The following is a 15,091-nucleotide window of genomic DNA, read 5'->3' as shown; positions in this document are numbered from 1 at the left end:
ACCAAGAATTAATTAATTAGTACCCATTATTATTTCACAACAACTAATGGGACATGTAAATTTATTAGAAGGAAATTAGTATTGTTTTACAACTAGAATAAAATTTAAAATATAAAATATAAACATTCCCAAGTGGCAAAGCATCAACATAAATGTGCATTATGTTAAAGGAGTTGTGAATAAATGGCTTCTGAAGAAAAAGTTTTGAAAGAAATATGGATTAGAGTTGGAATTAGTAGAAAAAACACGGTATGAGAACTTGGACCATGTTAGACTGTGAAATCCTGTTCTTTCATTTGAGCCCTATGATAACTCCTGAAGACTAGCAAGTATTACTTTATTCTTAGAGATGAACAAACTAAAGCTCAGAGATGTTAGGCAACTTGCCTAAGGTCACACACTTATTAATAAATAGAAGCTTAAATATCAACCCAGGTAATCTCATTTAAATTCAAAGCTCATTTATGCTTATTCCATACATCCATTATTTTTAAATTGTAAATTGCAGTCTTGTAATTCTAGAAGACTACCCTCAGGAGTGGGATACACCTAATTAAAGAGCCATCAAAGAATTCTGGATAAGCATAACAAACTATTAACTTACACCAAGAAAGATTTGATCACTGAACTCAGAGCCTGAGAGTCATCTCTGTTTTCTAAATGGCTTAAAGAATGGTTTAAAAAAGGAAGATATTAGATGTTGTATTTAGCCACTGGATGGAGTAGAAACGATTCTGTTTTATAGGAAATAATGACACTAGTCAAGCCATTCGTCTTAAAGTGAAATCTAGGTTAGATATGTCCTTAGAAGAGAAGAAACCTGGGTGGCTCAGTTGATTAAGTACCTGCCTTTTGATTTCAGCTAAGGTCATGATCTCACAGTTTTGTGGGTTTGAGTCCCTCGTCAGGCCCTGTGCTGGCACCATGGAGCCTGTTAGGATTCTCTCTCTCTTTCTCTCTCTCTCTGCCCCTCCTCAACTTGTTCTGTCTCTGTCTCTCTCAAAATAAATAAATTTTAAAAACTTTAAAAAAAGAAGAAGGAGGAGAAGAAGAAACAGAGCACTAGAACCAGAGCTTAGAATTAGCCTTAACAGTTGACCAGTGCCAAAGAAATAAAAGAGATAAAGAGAAGCAACCTAGAAAGAGAAAGAGAATCTTCAAGAATTCAAAGAGATATCAGTTATGTCTCAAGGAATGGTAAAGATGGGGTCTACAGAGTGAGATCAGAAAAAAGGTTTTGGGAAATAGGCAAGAAAGAGCACTGCCAACACAGGATAGAAACTGTAAGTCCAGATTAGCTACTTACTAGACCTAGGACCCAATGCCCCAAAAGTCTCCACCAAAAAGGTAAACTTTAAATTTTTTTTTTTTTTCAACGTTTATTTATTTTTGGGACAGAGAGAGACAGAGCATGAACGGGGGAGGGGCAGAGAGAGAGGGAGACACAGAATCGGAAACAGGCTCCAGGCTCTGAGCCATCAGCCCAGAGCCCGACGCGGGGCTCAAACTCACGGACCGCGAGATCATGACCTGAGCTGAAGTCGGACGCTTAACTGACTGCGCCACCCAGGCGCCCCTCAAGCGGTGATTTTATTTTTTTTTTAATTTTTTTTTTCAACGTTTATTTATTTTTGGGACAGAGAGAGACAGAGCATGAACGGGGGAGGGGCAGAGAGAGAGGGAGACACAGAATCGGAAACAGGCTACAGGCTCTGAGCCATCAGCCCAGAGCCCGACGCGGGGCTCGAACTCACGGACCGCGAGATCGTGACCTGAGCTGAAGTCGGACGCTTAACCAACTGCGCCACCCAGGCGTCCCCAAAAAGGTAAACTTTAGAGATACATATTTACCAAATAAAAGTAACAGTTATTTGAGTAACTTTACAACCACATCAGATATCTTAGTTGTTTTCACCTTTTTTTTTTTTAGAGAGAGAAAGAGAGAACGCAAGGGGAAAGGGGGAGAGGGGGAGAGAGGGAGAGGAAGAGAGGGGGAGAGAGAGAGAGAGGGAGGGAGAGAGGGAGGGGGAGAGAGAGAGAGAGAGAGAGAGAGAGAGAGAGAGAGAGAGAATCTTAAGCAGGCTCCACGCTCAGTTCAGAGCCTGACACAGGGCTCGATCCCACAACCCCGGAATCATGACCCAAGCCAAAATCAAGAGTCAGATGTTCAGTCAACTGAGTCACACAGGCACCTCTGTTTTCACTTCTTTAAAACACTTAAGGGATTCAGTGTGCCTTGTGGCAGCAGAAACAATGGAAACAGCACTTGTTTCTGAGAATCTCTAAAACAGCTCAAAGGAAAGAGAAAGAACACACGAATACAAGATGGGACAGTGTTAGGGTGTCTGTGAAAGATGATATCCACTTGGTCTGGTCACTTGGTTATTTTCTGCAAGTGGGTAGCAGAAATGAGATCTGAGCTCCTTAGATGCTCTCCATGGAGCTTTACTTCAAGAGAAAGTAGCTCAGCCATCACAGCAGACCATGGAACCTGAAAATATTATAGAAATGAGTTGTGTCCCTGACCTGCTTTCTGACCTGTAGTACCCAAGTCTGAATTCAGTGGTCTTCTCCACATTCCCAGACCAGGCATGGGTGTTCTTTTCACTAATTTCTGTCATTCCATTTACTATTTATGTAAGTCGCCCCACCTAGACTGTAAACTCCTTGTTAATGTCATAGTTGCTCAGTCCATGGCATGGTGCCTCACATACAGTGAGCATTTGTACTATGTTGTATAAACTGAGTGTTGGAGGAGCCTCTGTGTGTACCAGAGAGGCAGGAAAATTGGTCAGGATTCAATAAGTCACACACAAAGAACAGCTGGAGAAGTAGAAAAGAACAAGAATAATAACAGATTTAAAAAATTAGAAATGACTTATTTATGCTGACCATTCCCAAATGGCAGGGAAAGAGGCACAGGGAGTGAAAGCACCAAAGGTAACCTCACAGATATGAGTTATGCCCATCCTGTGTGTCAGGTTGGGTAAGCTCTCAACGAGAAGAGGATAATATAGAAAGAGAATATGGGAAGAGGAAGGAGAAAAGCAGTTTGGAATAAAACATTATGGGAAAGATAAGTACCTATTCTCCTAAAGTTAACCTCATCAAAGGGCTGTGATATCACTGTGAACAGTGACTAAACAATATGCTTAACACACAGCAATACTGCTATACTGCAAAGCCCAAAACATGTGCATTACATATTAAGAACATGAACTGCACCTGAGATCTTCAATTTCTTTGATGTAACTGTGAATCATATTACTAATCTCCTCATTCCCTTCACCTGCAAGATAAAATATGAACTTTAGAATTTCCTTTAAATTAAAAACTTCAACAAAACAGAATAGGAGAAAAGAAAAGTTATGGAAACAAAACAATAATGCTTTAATATACAATTCATACAGCAGATTTCCTACTCTTAATGACATAAGCAGACAATAAAATAATATTATTAAAGCAAAGGGTACATTTTGTTTCTTCAAGAAACAATTTGTATTTGTATTATTTACAAATTAAGTATTTAGCTTAAAATCTCAGACTGTTTATACACAGTTTGATATTTCTACTTTAAATATGCCAAGTAATTAATGACCACAAAGAATATTCCCTGCTCTCCAAGAGTTAATCCCTCATTCATCCCATTTTCCACACATACCTGCTCTGGCAAGAACCTGGTTGGCCTGATCACTAACAAGCTGTGTGATTCTGGTCCTCAATGCATCAACTGTCTCTTGCATGGCTTTAATTCTTACACGCAGGTTATTATTTTCAGTCTGTAGCATAGCATTCTCATGAAACATGTCATTGATGCTTTCCACACCTTCCTCGTCAATTATTCTTTTACCCTAGAAAAGGAAAACACTTCCTGGTTTGTTGAGGGGTCTTAAACATACAAAAGTTTTGTTTAAGCACTTTCACAACGAAGAGCCCTTTTGTTTTAGCAGCCTCAAGGCAAAAGAGACCTTTTTCCCTCTATTACATCCCTCTGTGGTACATTTGTCACTAAGAAAGTGATGAAATAAGAAGGCTTTTGAAACAAGAGGTTGGTCAGGTTGATACACTGAACAATAATAAAGGTCACCCACAAGGAAAACTAAAGAATTTGATCTCCAAAAGGAAGGAAGTCACTATTTTGATAGACAAGAGACTCCAGAGACATATATGTACAAGCCATCACAAAAAGACACCACTGCATTTGCAAAATCTACCACAAAATGCAAAGTCAAACCCATTCACTCACTGTTTTGTACTCCATGAGTTCCATCTGAAGGCGTGTGATCTCACTACGAAGTGCATTGATTTGCTGACTAGCTCTGTCCTGATTGACCATCACCTTGTTCTTGATATTTCTAGCCCGATTGGCGTATTTCAGGGTATTTAAGGTTTCCATAAAATCTCTGTCTGAAGGGCTAACACATGCTATCATGATTGTTTGGCTGGAAGTTAAAAAGAATAATTCAGTTTACAGATAAAAGTAAAATGCTGAAATAAGCATTTTTTTAATATCCTGCCATTTGATGGGGCGCCTGGGTGGCGCAGTTGGTTAAGCGTCCAACTTCAGCCAGGTCACGATCTCGCGGTCCGTGAGTTCGAGCCCCGCGTCAGGCTCTGGGCTGATGGCTCGGAGCCTGGAGCCTGTTTCTGATTCTGTGTCTCCCTCTCTCTCTGCCCCTCCCCCGTTCATGCTCTGTCTCTCTCTGTCCCAAAAATAAATAAACATTGAAAAAAAAAATTTAAAAAAAAAAAAAATATCCTGCCATTTGAATAGTATTTTCTCTTTAGGATACCAAAAGATTGATACTACTACCTTAAAAATAAAAACAAATTTAAAAGCCCTCATGCCTTAAGACTATCTTAAGGAAAAAGATTTTTTACTTAGGTAAAATTGGGGGAAATGAGGTTTTATTATCATTCTTTTACTCAAAATACTTTGAGAAAGTATAAGTGCATATATTTCATACCTCTTTACAAAATATTTCTGAAGCAATACAAACAAATCGTTCTAAAAGTCAACCTACCCATAATATGACAAGTAACATTCAAAAATCATTTATTTCATTACTTACTTGATATTTCAGGATTTTATATTTTTATTCTTTTTTTTTACTTGCAGTGGTTTTTTCAATGTTTATTTATTTATTTTGAGAAAGAGAAGGAGAGAGAGCACAAGTGGAGAAGCAGCAGAGAGAGAGAGAGGGAGAGAGAGAGAAGCCCAAGCAGACTCTGCACTGTCAGCACAGTGCCCTATGTGGGGCTCAATCTCACAAACCATGAGATCAAGAGCTGAGCCAAAATCAAGACTCGGATGCTTAACCAACTGAGCCACCCAGGTGCCCCCATTTTTATTCTTTTTATTTAATCACTGGTATACTGATTTTTATATTAGTAAAGAAATTTACATAAACTACTATCATCTGAACAAGAAGAGTATTTAGTATATCCACATGTTTTACAATATAAAACCTCATTTGTAACTGAGTGGTCAAAGTTCCTTGAGTTTTCAGCTAGATTACACAGAAAAAAAAAATGGAAAAGTGTACTTTATGGTCATGATGAATTACTTTGCCAACCAAATAATACTATAGTGAAATGCTTCGTATGCCCAGCTATTACGTCTGTCAATGAAACAGACATGGCAATTATAATAAACACTTCACTGGAAAATGTATAGGAACTGCAGTTAAGGAATTACTTCACCCACCTGGGTAGGAAATGCATGCCCATCAATTCTAACCTGTAGCCTCTTGGTCTGCTTCCACTCCCACCTTCCCCTATAAATCTCAACATAGCACTCATAGTAAACCTTTTATAACGGGCTCCCTTCCACCTATCTCTTTCCCTTTGTCAATGCTTGTTCATCCTTATTTACTCTTACTATTATTCAAGATTCAACTCGGGTATCATCTAGTCCAAGAATTCAATCCTCAGCCTACTCTCTTTCTTTTCTTCATATCCTTTGTGTATCTCTTTTTTGTTGATTTTATTATTATTTTACTTAAATTTGATAGACCCCAATTCTTAGACCCTAAACTGCTAAAGGATAAGGGTCAAGGTTTGTTGCTCAGTATACATTGTGTAACACTGGAACCTAGTAAGTCATTAGTAATTGTGATGTGTGTCACATATACATAATGTTTACTTATTGGAGGTCAGAAAGTTAAAACAATTTGTGCATCTCTAGCTCTTTCTTTTGGTGAAGAAAATAAGGTAATCAAGCAAGAGTGATGGTTACAGACACTGATTAGAGAACATGACTACTCGAAGTGCAGTCCCAGTTCGGTGCCAGTATGAAAATTATTTGTTACATGTTCACAATACATAAAGAAATTGAGAGTAAACATTTTAGACTTTTACAACATTTGAACTTGCTGTAATCAATTATGGTATATTGAATGGAGTTCAAGTGTGTTTGAACATACATGTTAAGTCATAAATGGGCAAGCTGAGTACAATCATGAACAGTACTAACCCACCACAAATTGAGGAGTGGGATAGAAGAATGTCCCCTTCACAAATATTTTAAGAAGCACTGGGATCAAGTGCTCAAGAAGAACGGTGAAAACCAGTAATGAGAGGGTCTAAGATCTATTATATAAGGAAAAGATCACATATTAAATAAAATCCCAAAGATACAAATTTCAAGAATGGTTGTATTTATGAAAAATTCAAAGAAAACATTAAACTTGTTTATTTTTAAAGTTTATATAAAACCACAACTCTGTTTTAAAGGAAACCATATCACTTGAATAGATTATTATGTTATATATCTTATATATTATTTTATCATGTCATATCATATACATTAGGGAGGAAATACATCACAGTATTAACAGTAGTTACTTATAGGTAATAGAAATATAATTTATTTTCATTTGCTCTTTATATTTTTCTGTATTTTTCAAAATTTTTCCTATAAATTTGTGGTAATGTTATATTAAACATTATAAATTTATGAAAGCCAGCTTTGGTTAAAAAAATAAGTCACTAAATTATACACATAAATAGATGCAACTTATTCCCCAAATACCTTTGATCTAATTTTTCTTTAAAAGTAATTTGTACAGGGACACCTGAGTGGCTTAGTTGATTGACATTCTGACTCTTGATTTCAGCTCAGGTCATGATCTCACTGTTCATGGGATTGGCCCCACATCAGGCTCTGTGCCGAGAGTACAGAGCCTGCTTGGGATTTTCTCTCTCCACTCCCCCCCCCCCCCCCCCCGGCTTCTATTTCCCTCTCAAAAGAAATAAATAATAAACATTTTTTAAAAAGAGTAATTTGTACAAACTTTACAAAACAAAGTTATTCTGTTCACTAAGCCTTATACAAAATATAATGCTTTTACTAGAAGTTCAACCTCAAAAATTTAAGCAGGAATTGAGGCTCACTAAGGATAACTTAGAAGGGGTCTTTTCTACTGGAGTAGCACTCAGTATGGAAATGGGTGGGGGATATCTGAGACTGTAGCCAATCTGTATTAGGCTGCAGCCAATCTGAAATTCCAGAGGAATTCAAGGCCCACAGTGCAAATATCTCAGACTGCTTACAGGGCAAGCAAAGTTTCAGAGGTACTGAAGTACTTGAAAGTACTGAAAATTATAAGGGGAGGACATTTATCATCTCCGCTTTGTTTTACAGCTAAGAAATAAATATAGGAAAGAGCTACAATTTAGCAAACTTGAAAAACTTCTATTTGGCTGAAAAAACAAAAACTGGTGTCTTAAGACCCAGAGTGATACTAAAGGTCAGCCTAAGAATATAGAGGAAAAGAAAAATACAACAAAGGAAGCAATATTGCACCCATACACAGAATATGCATGGAGACAAATGAGGTTAAGACAATGCAAACACTACATAAAAGGAAGACATATAAAAATAATACTGTTGAATTCTATAAAACAAAACTTTACTCCTAAATCTACATAGATTTAACATTATCAAAACTCTCTGAATAACAGTTGTTCAAAAATGAAGTTTGCAAGTCTAATTACCAGGTCATTTTACAGCATCTAATGATCTTTCCAATAAATGTGTCAGACCATTGAAAACATTGAAGCTTCACTGTGGTTGTCTGTAACTTGTTGATTTACACTATGATTAAACAGAAATGCCAAAAATGCTTCCACTTGTAAAGCAAACATGTTAATGTTTATGAAAAGGAATGAATTACCAGAAGAATGAGTTTAGTTGATGAAACATATCAGAATGATGCAAAGTATGGAAAAGGAATATCAGTGATACTGTCAAAATTAATAAACAGCAAACATCCTGTACTTCATTCAATTAGCATTAAAACAGGTTTTCCACATGTAAAGAAATACCAAATTTTAGAAAACTTTGTAAAAAGTATCAATATTTAATTACTTTGTAATTACTTAAAAGACAGCATTTACTTTTCAACAAAATTTTATTAGGCTTACAAGCCAAGTGACTTGGAATAAATTACTCAACCTCTCTGGATTTCAATTTCCTTTTCTGTAAGATAGGAACAGTAACACTACCTCAGGGGATGTTATTAAGGATTCTGTGAAATAACCACATACAAAAGGACTCATGCATTTTAGGTACTTACAAATTATTAGTTCCTCATTCTATTAATTTGCTTTATAATAAAAACGATCGTCACAAATCATCTTACAAATTTACTTTAAAATTAATGAGTAGTTGAAATTCAGGAATATGGAGGATAATCACTTTTGCATACCTATTCCCCCCGAGGGAATCCTGCAGCAGTCTTGTCAGTTTAGAATCTCTATAGGGCACATGGGTGGCCCTCTTGCTCTTATCTCCCAGTGCACTTATTACATTGCCAAGTGCCAACTAAAACAGAGAGAGAGAAGAAAGTGATAAAATTTTAGTAATTATAACACCTTTAAATAAAAAAGCTTATAGAGAATAATGCAGAGACAGAACTGAGAACATCCATGTTTGGTTTTGTTTCACATTTTGAATTTTGAAAAATGAAGTATACTTCCAAGTTTTCTATATTAACTACTAAAAACTGACACCACTCAAAATTTAGACTATAATATACCTATAACTCACAAATACTTAAACTTCTACTCAGAGATTTTCTTTAAAAATAGAAATGTTATAAAATTGGTGACAAATAACCATCCCTAGAATTATAAGAGCATCAGGTTGTATCCCCAGAAAATTGTCAATTCATGTTTCAAGTTGTTCTCAACTCAATGAAGAAATGAAGTGTTTAGTTAGTTCAACAGATTCATGAAATGTTCTTATTGTAATATAGCTTCCTTATGGTAAAACAAAATCTTCTTTAACCATAACAAAAATATCAGTATGATTTCTCTGAACAAGGTGTTCCTAACACAAGTATAGCTGTCTTAAGAAATACAATGACTCTATGTGCTAAGCACCCAATATTTTAAAAGTAGGTCAAATTATTGAACTGTCTAGTCACACCTCCTGCCGCTCCTACTGTTTTTCTTACTGCACTAAAACTAAACTAGCACCTACAGCATAAGCACTATCCTCCACTTTGGTCACACCCGCCTTCAGTAAGTTAAGAGTAACTAAGTAAGTAAGTAAGTTATGGCAAAGAGCCATAACCATGTCTTTGTCAGGGCCAGTGGATCCTGCAGAGACCAACATCAGTATTACATTGAGTCTTAGAGGCCCTTTTCCAGAGAAGCTTTAGTTTTAACCACTGGCCACACTGGAACTCTACCAGATATATCTGAACATGCTTCAGTGGCCTAAACAGGAAAAGAGATCAACGACTTTTGTTTTTTCCTGACCCCACAAATGGCAATTCCACTATGTATTTATTTCCTAAGAAATTCAGATCAATACGCAAAGTCCAGGATCCAGGTGACTCTCTTTCACACAACATTCAACCATATGATGGAAGCATCAAGCTGGGTGTTGGGAGTTTGGAGGTCTGGCTGTCTTTACTCAGCCTTGGTTGTTAATTTCCACACCAAGGGGCTGCAATCACTAGCAAAATAGGACCATGTGATTGGAGTCCCCAGCTCTAGGAAGGGAGGGAAAGAAACAATGCAGAAAACACAGAACCCAATGCTGTCTACATCACAGAAATTTAGGGATGCTATTACATTTATACAGGAACAAATGTCCATTTTATAATGAAGTCAACAGGAAAAGATTTATTATACAAAAACCTGCCATTAAAACTTTTTCTTCCATATAACAAAAGCATTATGCTAGCACACACAAGGTGCTTTGCAACCAAAAACACCACTAGGTGGCATGGTATTAAAACTAATTCCTATATAATCTAGGGAAGTTCTCATTTTAAAAACAATCATTACTTTAAAAAAAATTGATTGTAATTCCCAAAATAAAGTGACTGTCATAAATGTTAGCAAAAACTTTAATACTGAATATTAAAATATTAATTTTGACAATAAATTTTTAAAGTTGGGAAGAATTAATTTTTTTTTTAATTTATTTATTTTTGAGAGACAGAGAGACAGAGCACAAGTGGGGGAGGGGCAGAGAGAGAGGGAGACACAGAATCAGAAGCAGGCTCCAGACTCTGAGCTGTCGGCAGAGACCCACATGGGGCTAGAACCCATCAACTGTGAGATCATGACCTGAGCCAAAGTCGGATGCTTAACGCTTAACCGACTGAGCCACCCAGGGGCCCCTAAAGGTGGGAAGAATTTTCAAAATCATTTTCACTATATGTATTCTTTTCTGCATATATGGCATAAAACTTAACCCCACTAAATTTACACACATGAAAATTAGCAATGTTTTTTTTTAATTTTTTTTAATCTTTTTTTAATGTTTATTTTCGAGAGAGAGAGAGAGAGCCTGAGTCAGGGAGGAGCAGAGAGAGAGAGAGAGAGAGAGAGAGAGAGAGAGAGAGAATCTGAAGCAGGCTCCAGGCTCTGAGCTGTCAGCACAGAGCCCAACATGGCGCTTGAACTCTCAAACTGTGAGATCATGACCCAAGTCGAAGTCAGACACTTAACTGACTGAGCCACCCAGGCGCCCTGAAAATTAGCAATGTTTTAAAGAAAGAAAGCTTATAATGTGAGGAGATCAGAATTCAGTACATTACTCCTAAGTTTATAAGTTTACTGTCACTTTCATTTCTCAGCTCAGTGCATGAAGGATTTCCACTTGGGTATTATGTATTACAAAAGGGGAAAGGACAATAGAAAAGCCCTGATATATTCTCAACACAAAGCTGTAGTCTCAGTCTTACAAGTCCACAGTTGATGGAAATGCCTTCTTTTGCCCTCTCGCCTGTAGCTCCAGTACGCTTCAGTCTTTCTGATCCTGCCAGATCAACAAAATGGAACTTTGCAGTCAAGGTTTCAAATTCATTCATCTGTGATGATTCAGAAATCACCTTATTGTCAGTCACATTTTCCTGCAATTGAGGAATATAATAAAAAATATTTTATTAATGTGACACTAAATATCCTCCAACCCCACCTTGCCCTCATTAAACATATTATATATTAAATAAGTTAAATATAAATATATCTCTAATACATATAATATTCAAAAATAGGCAAATACCCAAATAAATGTTAAGTGCAAAAAAAATCTACTGGCAATTAGAAGCCTAGACAAAGGTAGAAAGGAGCTTGACAATCAGAAACCAGCTGATACGAACTGAGGCTTTGTTTATGTTGATGAAGAGAAACCTGTAATACACAGTCCTCAAAAGGAAAGGGTCTCAGATGACTACATCCATCACCATAAAGCCACAGCTTGCTTTACGGTTGCTGCAGACACATACCAATTTTTTATTTCAAAATCTTACACAGTTGGCCAGCTTCAGTTTGAATAGGATCAAAGACATCTCATTAGGAAAAGGAACTATTAGGGGCGCCTGGGTGGCTCAGTCGGTTGAGTGTCCGACTTCAGCTCAAGTCATGATCTCGCGGTTTGTGAGTTCGAGCCCCACATCGGGCTTTGTGCTGACCACCCAGAGCCTGGAGACTGCTTCGGATTCTGTGTCTCCCTCTCTCTCTGCCCCTCCCCCACTCATGCTCTGTCTCTCTGTCTCGGAAAAAAATAAACATTAAAAAAAATTTTTTTTTAATTTAAAAAAATTTAAAAAAGGAAAGGAACGATTAGCCAAACTAAATTTGGTTCAAGTGTACTCTCCTGGGATTTATGTGGATGTTTAGGAAAACGAAGCCTGCAAGCTTAAGAAATTAGAACTAAAAACTCACAGCATCTATCTGGGGACACATTCTGGTTTGACACAAGTGAATGGTAAATATGGCATGTGAACGTGAGCTCTGAACATTCATCTGGGTACTAGCAGTGGTCCGGGATAGAGCACCCAGTTTCAAACACTGCATCATCTGGAAAAGGGAAAGACAGATTTTATTTGAACAATCTTTAAACATGATACCATATGATCAGAAATCGGAGCTACTGTCCCAAACCTACCATATGATTTTCATATTATTTCAGTTACAGGCACTTTTTGAGCTGAACTTTATAGTATAATAGTGTATTATTTTTTTAATAGGAGAAAACACTGAGATTCCATTGTTTGTCATTTGCTGACATTTGCAGCTTCTATTCCAAAACTGTTACAGAAGAACACTTTGGGACAAACTGAGCAACAACTTGAATTATTTAGGCCCTTCTATATCCTCTCCTGAAATATTTTTTCTGTAATTTTTCTTAATAGTTTCCCTTTAGGAACCATGATATAGTCCTACATATGTAGCAACAAAAGCTACAAAAAAATTGGGGTCTCATTGTCCACCTTCAGTGATCTAACTCTCTTTCTCTGTCTGTGAAAGAAAACTTTCTCTGTCTTAGATTCTTTTGATGCTATGATAAATGTACTGACTTTACCATAGCCGTGACATTTTATATAATAAAATCCTGATATAAATTGGATATAAATATTGGAAAAGAAGACAAGACTTTAACTCCATATTACATATAAGGATACAAATTTCATATCCTGATCTTAAGCAAACTAGCAATAAAGTTGATATCAAATAAAATTAAATATGCTCTATTTTAACTTTAACATAAATGTCACCTCTGATTCTGTATTCACAGTACGTGTTGTGACTCCCACAGTATAAATTCCTCCAGTTGAATCTTCATGAATTCTTATATTTGATTTTTTATTTTTTGCATCAATATCACGAGTGGTATCAAATAAGTCAAGAACCTCTTCATTATATAGCTACAAAAAATATTATAAACTTAATTTCAGCAGAAATTGCCTCATGGTTATTAACATACAGTGCATATCTTTCAAACATATCTTAGAATGTCTTCATAATAACATCTCTCCAAAATAACACATAAAAATAATACAAATAAATAAATAAAATAAATATAATACAAACAAAAATTTGTGTTATTATTACAAATACAAATAAGTGCCAGATTTCCTTATAAGAGTAAGAAAAGTAAATGACTGAATCATGACTAATGAGTTGAAGACTAGCTAAAATGATCTATTAATCATTTGCAAAAGATAAACAAATATTTATAAATACAAGTAAACTTAGAAATACCAAATGCAGAAAAATCCTAAGCTTAGGGAAATTTTTAAGAATTTTTACTACTTCAGGGGCGCCTGGGTGGCGCAGTCGGTTAAGCGTCCGACTTCAGCCAGGTCACGATCTCGCGGTCCGTGAGTTCGAGCCCCGCGTCGGGCTCTGGGCTGATGGCTCAGAGCCTGGAGCCTGTTTCCGATTCTGTGTCTCCCTCTCTCTCTGCCCCTCCCCCGTTCATGCTCTGTCTCTCTCTGTCCCAAAAATAAATAAACGTTGAAAAAAAAAAATTTAAAAAAAAAAAAAAAAGAATTTTTACTACTTCAGTTAAAAATATTTCCTGTTGCCCTACCACATTTCTTACTGTATCTAAAAATTAACACTTAGTATTTTTCCAAGGTCAGCAATATTAGTGTTTCTGTATTAATAGTGGCTAAGAAGATTGAACCACAACCTTAGAAGAGGATTCATACACGTACTTTTCTAATGATATGCTTAAAGTCACAATGCCTAACAACATTTTGGAGGGTGAAAGGGAAGACACAAGAACGCTATGTCTTTTTGTTTTCCACTATTTATTACCTTTCTTTTCGCAGAAATACATAATGTAAATAATTACATTATTCTTAGTTTTTACTAAATTGGGATGTCCATTAAAACCAGCAGTAAGATAACTGATGTTAAATTTGAATTACATTTTCTATTTTGTGCTATATAATGCTGAACAATTTAATTAATGATCAAAATGATTAGCTCAGGTAATCTAGACTAGAACTAGACTAGAACCCTCTTTGGACCGAGCACCTAGAATTATAATGTTGCCATCCACCTAACTGCAATAGTGCTCAAATCCTAGATGTCCTCTTACTGTCGTGTCCCTCCCACCACACTAGACTCCCTTAAATTAATCAAAACCTGCCCCAATCTGTGGACATCCTAGCAGGAATACCAGCTTTTGCAGCCCAGCTAGTGCTACAGCCTGAATTCACTATTCCACACACATTCCCTCCTTTTTAGTCACTGAGTTCCCAGAGCTTTGTGAGCCTACCTACAGTATAACAGTAATTATAAGATAGAGTCTGAAATAAACAATATTAATTGTTTTATTGTATGAACACTGGTCAAGTGTTTATAATTTTTAATACTAACATGAATACTTATTACTTATTATCTATTGTTACTACTACCTATTACTACTACCTATTAGTTTACTCAGATGTCATTTATCAAGCACTAAGTGTCAAATACTATACTACAAACTGGGAGTATAAAATCATAAGGGCTATGGTCTTAAGGATAAGATGTAAAAGGAAACTAATGACACACTTAGATTATTACCTCTAAGAATTGGGAATTCACTTTAAAATCTGGAGGAGGAAGCCCGTTTTTAATTGCGGTGTGTTTTTTTTCTTCAATACTCTTGAAAAGGTGTTTAACAGCACGAGAAATAATACCCTGTTCTTCCTCGATGATGTTAACATCAAATCCTGTTCCCATTGTGTATGTTTTCCCAGCTCCAGTCTGAATAAAAGAATAGAACAAAGAAAAATGCATGCTTAGTGTAATAATATAACTTAAAGAAACAAAACTAAAAACGCAACTG

At 36.3% G+C, this 15,091-nt stretch overlaps 1 protein-coding gene across 12 annotated transcripts in view; it reads right to left on the bottom strand.

Moving 5' to 3' along the window:
* Positions 1 to 15,091, bottom strand: part of KIF21A (kinesin family member 21A) — a 155,783-nt gene that overhangs the window by 61,782 nt on the left and 78,910 nt on the right. For all 12 annotated transcript variants that reach the window (XM_086713652.1, XM_086713650.1, XM_086713655.1 and 9 more), the window contains exons 3-10: positions 14,827 to 15,009; positions 13,023 to 13,172; positions 12,190 to 12,324; positions 11,208 to 11,375; positions 8,712 to 8,827; positions 4,247 to 4,442; positions 3,662 to 3,851; positions 3,226 to 3,289 (exon numbers count right to left, since the gene is read on the bottom strand). In XM_086713652.1, coding sequence (XP_086569778.1) covers positions 3,226 to 3,289; positions 3,662 to 3,851; positions 4,247 to 4,442; positions 8,712 to 8,827; positions 11,208 to 11,375; positions 12,190 to 12,324; positions 13,023 to 13,172; positions 14,827 to 15,009 — 1,202 coding nt within the window. The remainder of the gene's footprint in view (positions 1 to 3,225; positions 3,290 to 3,661; positions 3,852 to 4,246; positions 4,443 to 8,711; positions 8,828 to 11,207; positions 11,376 to 12,189; positions 12,325 to 13,022; positions 13,173 to 14,826; positions 15,010 to 15,091) is intronic.

Source organism: Puma concolor, chromosome B4 (genome assembly GCF_028749965.1).
Source record: "Puma concolor isolate L17-30 chromosome B4, mPumCon1.1.hap2, whole genome shotgun sequence".
NCBI lineage: Eukaryota > Metazoa > Chordata > Mammalia > Carnivora > Felidae > Puma > Puma concolor.
Note: the sequence above shows the minus strand (reverse complement) of the source record. Positions and strands in the feature narration are given on the sequence as shown.